Source organism: Belonocnema kinseyi, chromosome 7, assembly GCF_010883055.1.
Source record: "Belonocnema kinseyi isolate 2016_QV_RU_SX_M_011 chromosome 7, B_treatae_v1, whole genome shotgun sequence".
In the NCBI taxonomy this organism is placed as follows: domain Eukaryota; kingdom Metazoa; phylum Arthropoda; class Insecta; order Hymenoptera; family Cynipidae; genus Belonocnema; species Belonocnema kinseyi.
In genome coordinates this window covers 86,368,395-86,379,487 of record NC_046663.1, presented here as the reverse complement: position 1 = coordinate 86,379,487, position 11,093 = coordinate 86,368,395, and the positions used below count along the sequence as shown (strand labels likewise).

General features: G+C 30.2%; 1 protein-coding gene across 6 annotated transcripts in view; it reads right to left on the bottom strand.

Annotated features, from left to right (window-relative positions):
- Positions 1 to 11,093, bottom strand: part of LOC117175944 — a 35,689-nt gene that overhangs the window by 21,930 nt on the left and 2,666 nt on the right. For 5 of the 6 annotated variants that reach the window (XM_033365811.1, XM_033365810.1, XM_033365809.1 and 2 more), the window contains 4 exons: positions 5,272 to 5,384; positions 4,973 to 5,191; positions 2,015 to 2,433; positions 11 to 308 (listed from right to left, as the gene is read on the bottom strand). In XM_033365811.1, coding sequence (XP_033221702.1) covers positions 11 to 308; positions 2,015 to 2,433; positions 4,973 to 5,191; positions 5,272 to 5,384 — 1,049 coding nt within the window. Of the gene's footprint in view, positions 1 to 10; positions 309 to 2,014; positions 2,434 to 4,972; positions 5,192 to 5,271; positions 5,399 to 11,093 lie in introns of all 6 variants that reach the window. The other variant, XM_033365813.1, reaches the window with a different exon arrangement.

Sequence of the window (11,093 nt, the reverse complement as noted above, 5' to 3'; positions counted from 1 at the left end):
TGCAAATTACCTGAAATATTAATGGTAAATAGCAAGACAAAACTGAAGTCAGTGTGTCTGGATAATAATGTTTGTGATGAGATTTCAGAGCTTTTAATTCTCTGAGAATTAAAATTGGCATCTTAAGACTTAGAGTCACAACCAGATACCAAATCCATGAGATGACGAATCGTGAAAATTGGAGAGGATTTAAAGATGTCAGAAATGCATTGGAAACAACTCGTAATGTAAAATTTCTGACGCGTGCTTCCCTTTGGAGAACTGGAAGTATTTCTGTGATCCTGAGACCCTCGACTTTTCTATAGTTCCTGAAATTTATTTTAAATTTTCGGTTTTTTTTCTTCAATTTATATATTTTTATTTTTAGTGGGCTTCCATTAATTACGTAAGACTTTTTCAGAGTGAAAGGGTATAGAAAATCCTACGAATCCTTAGCCATGCAAAGCATTTCTTCAACAAAAAAACTTAGGGCACAAAATGGTGCAGGGAATTGGTCAAGCAGGTTAAATGCTACTTTGAAGCACCAAACTGATGTAAACTTTCCCTGGTGCATCACAGATACCTCCGCTGTACTCGTTCAGAGATAGCACGTTACACGGTTACAGGCCTGTGACCACGAATAGTTTACCCTAGTTTGGAGTAATCAGCTGACTAATTAAAAAAACGGAAAAAATAATTCGACCCTGCTAGATTAATTATCTGCAACGTTTCGTACTCTCCGTTTTTTCTGTGGTACGTAAGTTTCTTGTTTCTCATCATTTTTTTTTAATTAGCTACTTGAAACTTGTTTTATTTGTTGAAATTCCTTTTTATACTATTATACACATTATATCTCACATTATATTGTCATTCGCTTTTATTAAGTAATATATCATATTTCGTACTTCCAAAAAATATAAACTCGAGGAGATTAACACTCTTGAAATCTGGTATACACCTTTCATGAAATCTTGGGGAATTTCTGGAAACTGGAAATCTTTGCAATTCTTTAAAATCCTTTGAATTGTTTTAATAATTTGGAAAATTCATTAAAAATTAGTTTCGTGATGTGAAAATTTTTGAAAATCTTTAAATTCCATGGATATCGTACGTAATAATCTTTTGCAATCCCTTTAAAACAATTGAGCTTCCTAGGAATCCCTTGAAATCTTTTTAAAACTGTGGAAATTCCTTAAAGTTCTTTTAGATACGAAAAAGAACTTTTAAATCCTTAAAATAGTTTAAAAGCTTTGAAATCCCACAAAAATCCCTTACAATCTTTTAAAAGCCATGGAAAACCCTTAAAAGCTCTGAAAAGTAGATAACCTCCTTGAAATTCCGTGAAATACTATGAAATATCCAGAGTTTGAAATCCCTTAATCTTTTAAAAGACATTAAAATTTCTCGGAATTCTTTTTAATATTCGGAAATCAGTTGGAATCTTCTTACATTTCTTTAAAACTTTTGAAATTAAGCTTTTTAAATTCCCTAGAAATCTTATATCAAAATATTTTAAAAACTCTTAAAATCTCTTAGCCGTTAAAATCCCTTAAAGCCTTTGAAATCTAATGGAATCAATTCAGATCTTCCAAATCTCATTAAAATCCCCTGACATCCTTCCAAATTCGTGAAAATGCTTCGGTATGTCTTGAAATCCTAGGAATTCTATTGAAATATTTCGAAAACTCTTAGAATCCCTTCAAATCTCTTAAAATCCGTCGAAATCCTTCAATATCTTATGAATTAACATAAAATATCTTGAAATTTGATAAAGTTTTTGAAAGTTCTCTAAATTCTTTTAAAATTTCTCTAAATCTCTGAAACCTCTCCTAATCCTTTGGAATTGTTTAAAATACTATCTAAACATTTTGATATTGATATTTTGTTAAAAAATGATGCAAAAATATAAAATCTTACTTGAAAATGAGAGGGGATTACAAAAATCTTACAAATCCTTACAATAGGGGGAGAGAGTGTCTAAAATTTTTAAAATCCTCCTTGCGTAATTAATGGACGTTCTCTTAGAAATAATTACCTAGTGAGAACTTTCATCGTTGACACCATTACCAAAACACCAATTTTGACACAAAGTAAAAGGCCAATTTGTTTCTTGAAAATTTCCGGTCTCTCCATTGGATCATTATTGCATAAAAATTCATTCCAGGTGTTGCTGAAGCTTTCGGTGAGTTTCTGATGGAGTCGAGGAAGAGCGGAAGGCTCAGAATAAAGATTCGTGAATGGAGAATCGGTTTCCTGACAGATCCAGTTTTCTTGAGAAAATTTTAGTGGCAGGAAATCTGCCAAGGTCAAATTTTCTTGACGAAGAAGAAGATGATGTACTCGTACGAGGCAAAATTGATTCTCCACCCCTCTCATGAAACAATTGATGACGAGCACTTGCCATGGTGAGTGATTTGAAGGAAGAAATTTTTGAGTAACGTCGCTCACGTATTCCTGAAGAGAAAATTAATATTTATTTTAGAAACTAGCCAAAAATCCACACGCACACAACACGTAAAAGTCTACTATTACATTCTTTTAATAATAATAGTTTTCAATGTTTTGAGACAATAATTTCAAATCGAAAGCGTTTGCAATTAAAAAAAAATATATGTACATATACATACATATATATGTATATATAGAACGATTTTTAACCATATACGTTCCAAATCAAACAATTTTATATTACTTGAATTTTGAAAAAAGGCAATACTGCATATTAAATTTTGGAAATTGGACTTCATCAGAAATGAGCAAACATCGTATCATTTCTATTCAAAGTGTTCAAAATTGAAAAATTTAATTTCTAATTGAAGAATCTCGAAATTGAATGATTTCAGATTGAAAACTTTTGAATTAAAATAATTTGTTCTTTGAAACACCGTTCATAAATTTTGTTACCAATTTTTGGCTTTTTTCTAATTATTTTGGGATATTTTAACAAATAAAATTTTTATAAAAATTCTTTAACAAAATATTTACATCCACGGCCGAAAAGATGAATTTTTAACAAACAAATTAAATTTTCTACCCAAAAAGAAGAGTTTTCAAAAATAACATTAATGCTAAATCAAGAAAAATAAATTTTTGATCAAATCGTTCAATTTTACAATAAAAAAGAAATATTTTCAACCAAAAATGCAATTGCAAAATTTTTAGTTAAAACAATCAAATTTCCACGACAAAAGAAAAACTAATTTTCAACCAGTTAAATTTGCAATTAGAAAATGTGTTGCAAAAAAATAATTGCACCCTCAACCAAAAAGATCAATTTTCCACAAACAACATTGATTTTTTTACAAAAAAGAACGCATTTTAAATGCATTACATGAATTTTGTTCTAAAGAGTTGAATTTTCTACTTATAAAGGATAAATATTTTATTAAATTTAGAAGAGTAAATTTTCAGACAAAAAAGTAAATTTTCAACAAAATATTTGCACTCTCAGCTAAAAAGATGAATTTAAAACAAACAAGACTAATTTTCTGCCCAAAAAGACGATTTTTCAACACTATCATTAATGTTCAATCAAGAAAGATAAATTTGTTGTTAAATCGTTAAATTTTACAGTATAAAAGATATATTCGCAAAAAATGGAATCATAACATTTTTCTTACAAAAAATAAAATTTCAACAACAAAAAAATGAATTTTCAACCAGTTAAATTCAACAAAAAAACAACATTTTTTAACTAAGTAATTGCATACCTAACTAAATAGATAATTTTTCAACAAACAAGATTACTTTTGTACCAAAACAGACGAATTTTTAACAAATTAAATAAATTTTCTACCAAATAGTTAAATTTTCAACTTATAAAGGATACAATTTTATTTACATACATTTAGAATCATTTAATTTTCAGATAAAATATTTAATTTCAACAACAAAAAAACGAGTTTTCAATAAATTTGTTAAATTTTTATTCAAAGGAGTAAATCTTAAAAAATAAATAAATTTTTAACAAAGTTTTTTAACTTTCAATGAAATAGTGATTTTCAACCAAAAACAATGATTTTTCAACAGAAAGACAAATTTTCTACTAAATGGTAATATTTTAATTGTTGAATGTGAAAATATGAATTTTCAACAAAAAATTTCATTTGCAAGCAAAAGGTAGAATTTGCAATTCAAATTATGGAAAAACAAATTTTTTTACCAACTGGTTTAACTTTAAACCAAGTTGATTTTCATTGGAGATCTAAAACAGTTCTTCTAACCAAAGAAGACGAACTTTTAACAAATTAGTTGAATCCTTAAGAAAGATAATGCATTTTCAACCAATTAGTTGCATTTTTAACCAAAAAGGATAAAGTTTGAACGAAAAAGGTACATTTTCTAGAAAAAAATACGAATTTTATACAAAATACATGAATCAATTTTCAATTAAAAATATTAATTTTTAATTTAAGTTATTAATTTACAACGAAAAATAGATTTTTTATATTTGCAGTTGAAGAAATTAATTCTTAACAAAAACAAACAAATTTTCAACGAAATCGATAAAATGTTCGACCAAAGAGAAGAATCTTCATCTAACATAATTAGTTTAACAAAGTAGTTGAGTTTTTATAAAAATAATTACATTTTTGGAGAAAATAGTGGAATTTTTAACCAAACGAGATGAATTCCGAACCAAAAATGTAAAAGTAGAATTTTCAATGAGAAAGAATAAACTTTTAATCAAAAATAGTATTTTGTATCGCGCTCCCTTAACTAGGCTCGCATTTAGGGGGGTGAGGCATTTCTTGAAAACAGGATGAAGATGAGGAATGCTTTTAAAAAGGTGAAAAGCGGAGAATAGGGGAAAGAGCGAGAAGTTTAAAATATGAAAGTGATGTGAAAAATATTAAGTTATCATTGTACAATGTTGTTGCAGGGCAGACTTTGTTAATATTTATCATCAGGAAATGATCCCACCCTCCCCGTTTAGTCATTGGTTACCCCCTACCCCTTAAATTGATAACCTAGTTTATAGACGGGTCCTAACCTGAATGTTGGATTCTGTAATTGCTCGACCCTTGAAAGAACAGGGAGAAATGAGCAGGTGGTTGTCGACTGAAAATTCTTCAAGATTCTCCCATGCGTAAAGACCCCATTTGGTAGTCAAGCTCATCCTCATGCAGGTAATCGATGAGGATAATTGTACCAAATGTCTTCTTAAATTATCAGTAATTGAGCTGCCCTGGACCAAAAGAGTATATATTCCCTAAAAACGTAAAAAAAGTTTATGGGTAAAATCTGACTTTAATTTTATTTTTTTTTTAAATTTTATTTTCAATTACTTGCCTGATTTCTTCCCTGGTCCAAGATACTGCGAATACTGTTTTCTACAACAAACGTACAATGTGGATGTTTCCATTTTACAAAGCTCAACCAACATCTTCTGGACCATTTCACGACTGGAAGAGACAAACTGGATCACATTATTTACAAAAAAGGTTTTTTATCATCGACATTTGCTAAGAAATAATTTTTTTATTTCAATTTTCATATTTGAACAATGAATCATCGGATTCTTATATAAAACCAGATCCTTGTGCGCGCCACGCGCGCGCATATTACACTTTCTTTAGAAAAAAAACTTGTTTCATTTTCCAACATTTTGTTATAGATTTTACAGAAAATCTTATATGATTTAAAAACGTTTTATATGATCTACAAAAGTTTCTTTATTATAGCGAGAAAATCACATTAAGAACAATTTATACAGTATTTTTATTAACATTTAAAAAACATATAAAATACATTTTCAAGATGAATATTACTTAAAAATAAAGACAGAAAAATCTGGAATTTACAGGGTATTTAAATCAATTCTTGCTTGAATCATCCTGTCAAATTTACGTTGGTCCCAGGATCTTTTTCCTAATGACCTAATATAAAGATTTTATAAGTTTTCAAGATTTTTGCTGTTCTTGAATAGCAAAAGAAAATTTTTTTTGTTTCAAAGTTCATCTACTCATTTGAAAGTGGAAATACTTTGTTATACATTCATTTTTTGAGTTTCGTAGCCCCGGGCTGAAATCCTTATGGTTTCGGTAGGGTGATAGTCCGATTTTCTGTCGTACTTTTTTTAAATGAGGGAAAGTGGGGTTGGAGAAGTGAGGGAAAGGGTGGGAAAGTAAGGGGGGAGGAGAAGCAGGAAAATGGACAAAGGGAGAGGGAAATGGGGGAGTTGAAGTGAGGGAAAGGAACTGTGGGGACATTAAGGTGAGGGGAAATGAGGGAAGTAAGGAAAATTGAGGGAGAGGGGAAATTATGAGGTGAGAGGGAAGTGATGGAAGTTGCCAAGGAATGAAAAAATATAATAAAATAAAATTAGAAAAGTACATATAGACTGACTACTTTGAAGGAATTTTCTATAAGATTAAACGCTTTTCCAGCGTTTTAAAATAAATATTGTGAAGATCATTCATCTGAAAGTATATAAAAGAAATTTAGAAAAAAAAATAAAGTAAAATAAGAAATCTTAAAAAACTCTAGAAGTTAAAATATATAAAAACCAAAATCTTTACCAAAAAACTAAAAAATGTAATATAATAAAATCAAGAAAATAAATACAGACTTAATACTATAAAGAAATTTGCAATAAGATTAAGCCCTTTTCCAGCTTTTCCAAAATAAATAAAATTATGATGAATATAAAATAAAAATAAGAGAGTAAATAAGATTAAAATAAATAAAAAATTGTGAGGAAAAGTAAAACCAAAACTAGAAAATCCTTTATCATATATACATTTCTAATATGCATAAAAAATAACTATATAAATTATTCCATATCAGATGTACAACTAAAAATAGATTGTAGACTTTTTTTCTTGTATTCTTTAGATTACAATAATCTACACGTATTATTTTGTTTCAATATAATATTTTTTGTTTTAATGTTATGATTTTTCAACTTTTGAAGTGCATAAACTTCAAACCTTTTTAATCAATGATAACTCGCAAACTATTCATTTTGAGGAAAAATTGTCGTCGTCTTTAAATTTCTTTTTTTGTATAATATTTATAAAAAAATGTAAATAATGCATTTTTTATTATATCAACCATGTTTTTCGCAATGGTTATAAACAAATTAAAGTTTTTCAATGTCTGACCGTTTTGTTATAGCTGTTTACAGTCTGCAATTATTTATAATTCTACTAAGAAGATTGTGTGCAGATTTCAGAGTGGGCCATGTAATAGTTCAGGAGATATTCAAATTATTAGAAGCTTATGACGGCATTCACTGAGTTGCCACGCTCAGCGCAGTGCTCGCCAGGATTTGAGCGTTTAAGTGTACCTTGATGACGGGTTTGAAGCTAAAACTTTTTTTCAATACACCTATACGCGATGTAGTAAATGCATTAAAAAAATCAAGGACTGGCACATAACATGTGCTCATGAATATCACTGGCAGTCATTTTTCACATCTTTCTCCTGCAAGGAGTGTACAAAACATTATCTGTTTCACAGAAAAACGCTGGTTTTAAATTTGTTGCAGCTCAAATTTCATTGGTCTCCCAATGAGCATTTGAAACAATTTTCAAGTCTCAAATGTATTCCTCTGAACCTAGGTGCACATCTGGGCATCTAGGGTAAAGTATCATTTGGAGACAGAATTTTGGCTCAATGCTGAGAGTTGTGGAGTGCTGAACCGCGCTGTCAGCCACCTGAACACCTGTCAAAGCAACTATTCGCTTTGCGATATTAGACTAAATAATTGTTAATAAGAAAACTAACTGGAATAATATTTACCTAATTTTCAACTTTCTTTTATTTAACAGTGCGTACTAGCCACTTAGAATAAAATGATTACTTCCCAATGCAACTTCCAAATGTTAGGTTAGTCAAGGCTGTTGATATTTAAACTACAGCCAGGATATGTAGAAAAAGTCATGACCAACTGCATATATGAGGTGTGTTCAGAAAATAAGGTGACTTTATGGTTTTCTCAAAAAATATTCATTTATTCCTCAATATTTATGTTGTCCCCTTCAAAGTAATCCCCCTTAGATATAATACACTTGTGCCAACGCTTTTTCCAATCATCTAAGCACTTCTGATAATCATTTTGTGGTATAGCTTTGAGTTCTTTCAGCGATGCAGTTTTTATCTCCTCAATCGCTGAAAATCAATGTCCTTTTATGGGTCTCTTCATGAGCAGGTGCATTATCGTGATGCAAAAGCCACGAATTGTTTTTCCAAAGTTCCGGACGTTTTTTGCGTATCGCCACTCGCAAACGGCGTATAACTTGAAGGTAATACTCTTTACTGACCGTACGACCTTGTGGTAAGAATTCCTGATGCACTACGCCAGTTATAACCCTTTTGAGAAAATCAGGATCATTATTGACTTCATTCAACATCTCCTGAGCGATGGTCATGCGATGGATCTTTTGATCAAAATTAAGCAGTTTTGGAACAAATTTCGCTGACACTCGTCTCATGCCCAAAACGTCCGAAAAGATAGCATGGCATGAGCCAACCGATATGCCAACATCTTCAGCAACTTCTCTGATGGTAATTCGGCGATTTTCAACACCATTTCTTCCACTGCTTGAACGTTTTCATCTGTTGTTGACGTGCTGGGACGCCCAGGGCGAGGTTCGTCTTCGACATCCTCTCGGCCTTCTTGGAACAGCTTGTATCACTTATACACATTTTTCTCACTCAGAGTAGACTCACCGTATGCAACTGTCAACATTTCAAGAGTTTTAGAGCACTGGATTCCATTTTTCACACAAAATTTAATGCAAACTCTTTGCTCCATTTTTTTCGAAAGAAGAAAATCGTCGAGCACACCAAATTTGGAAAATACCTTGCAAACAAATGGAAATAATAGAGCTCATATAAGAGAAAGGATAAAAAAACAGCAGGGGTTATAAAACAAATATGGGGAATAGGAAAAAGAAGGTTAAAAGAAAATTGAAGAAGAAGAAGGTGTTTATTTGAAACGCTGGTATGGCCGGTATTAGGTTAAGGAGCAGATATATGGGGATGAAAAGAAAGGAAAGAGTTTGAGAGTTTACAAAAACGGTATACCATATAAGGTGGACACTAGGGACTAGGAGTAAACTGGAGGACGCTGAGATCTATGGTGAAAGAAGAATCGTAAAGGAAAAAATTAAGTACTAGAGCGGAAAAGAGGGCATCGAAATTTGAAATGATGCTGCAGGAGGGACTAAAGTAAACTATGAAGAATTGGAAAAAGGAAGAGGAAAGACAATTAATAGAAAGAGGGGGGTGATTGAGGAATCAAAATATAATAAATGGTATTAAATGTTAAGAAAGGAAAGAGTACCAAAGTATTTAGAAAAGGGATGGGGAGAGTGAAGACGGACTAGAATAGCGGGTTTCAGATTGGGAAAAGGAAGAGAAAAGAAAGTGCAGAATAGGTGAATGGGAAGAGGAAACATTGGAGCATATAAGATTGTATGGGAATGATGTAGGAGGGCAATGGAAAATAAAGGAAGCTGGCAAGAGGATGTGGTAAAGATTTTATTGGAGGATGGATAAGGAAGTCGATTAGATTAGAAAGATAAAGATTTGTAAGTAATGGTTATGTAATAGCATAAGTAGATTAATATGCGGTTGAGTTTGCGCTCTCTTTCTTTCTCTCCCCCCCCCCCTTCTCTCTCGCTTGCACTCTCGTTTTCGATCGCTCGCTCGTTCATTCGCTAACACATCCCAAATTGCGCAAATAACTAAATATTAAGGATAAGATTTAATAAAATATGTAAAAAAAAGGCGGAAGTATTGTGAGGAATGGAAATCATGTAATGCCTTAGGGGAAACATTATAAATAAAGAATTCATTTTTTAACTGAAATTTTAACTATTTCATGTTCGATTTTACATTTATCTTCTTCAGCTGAAAGTACAGCTATTTGTTTGAAAATGTCTATATTTTGTTGAAACTTTGTCTTGTGTTGTAGAATATCGATCTTCTTGGTGAGTACTTCGCCTTTTTGGTTTTAAATTCATTTCCTTGCTTGAAAACTTAACTATTAGGTTGAAAATTCCTTAAAAAATTCAAGTTTTTGTTGAAAATTCGTGTAGTTTGTTAAAATAAATCTTTTATTGTCGGAAATTTATTTTTTTGGTTGAAAATCTATTTCTTTGGTTGAAAATCAAATTTTTTTTATTGAAAATCAACTTTTTTATCTGAAAATTTAACTATTCTATTTTTCGTCGAAAAATTATCTTTTTTGATAGACATTTAATCGTCTTGGTTGAAAATTTAACTATTTTGTTGCAAGTTCATCTATTTTATTGAAAATTTGTCTTTTTTGGTAGAAAATTCGACTTTGGGTACCGGTAATAAAAAAAATAACTGTTACCAATAATACAATTTCTGGGAAAAATTTAAATAATTTAAGATTTGCAAAAAAATTAACTTCATTAATATTAATAATATAATTATGAATTTCAAAATATAACTACAAAGAATACGGAAGATTTCAGAATAATTTTTTAAATTATGCAGGTTTTTTTTAATTTTGTAGCAAAACCTTGAATGCTTTCAAAATATATTTAGGTGTTCTAAATAGATCCGTAAATAATTTAAATCTTGAGAAGATTAAAATTTTTTTTTAACAAAATGTAGATTTTTTATGATGTGGACCAAGAAGATTTTTAAGAATTTGGAAAGGATTAAAGAGAATGACACATTTTTTTGTGATCCTGGGAAGATTTCGAATAATTTTTTAGCTTGTAAAATTAATTTTTAAAGAAAATTGAAGAAATATTCAAAGATTTTTCCATTTAAGTTGTGAAAAGGTCTCAGAAGAATTAAAACGAAACATAGATTTCCGAAGATTACGAAAAAAATAAGCTTTTTAATAATTTGGAAACGTTCCAAGGGAACCAAAAACCGGCTTAAGATTACTGGAAAAATATTGAATGATTTTTAACTTTTTTGAATTAATTTTTAAACAAAATTTAAGATGACTTCAAAATATTTAGAAATATTTCTAAAAATTGTGGTAAAACGATCAACACATCAAAGTCAGATGCGCGTTTCATTTATACAGTCTGTCAAGTTAAAGCGTGGGTAACTTTTTTGGTAAAATATTTTATTTAAACGCATGTTTCTACATGGAATTACATTTGTCAAGGTGTCGA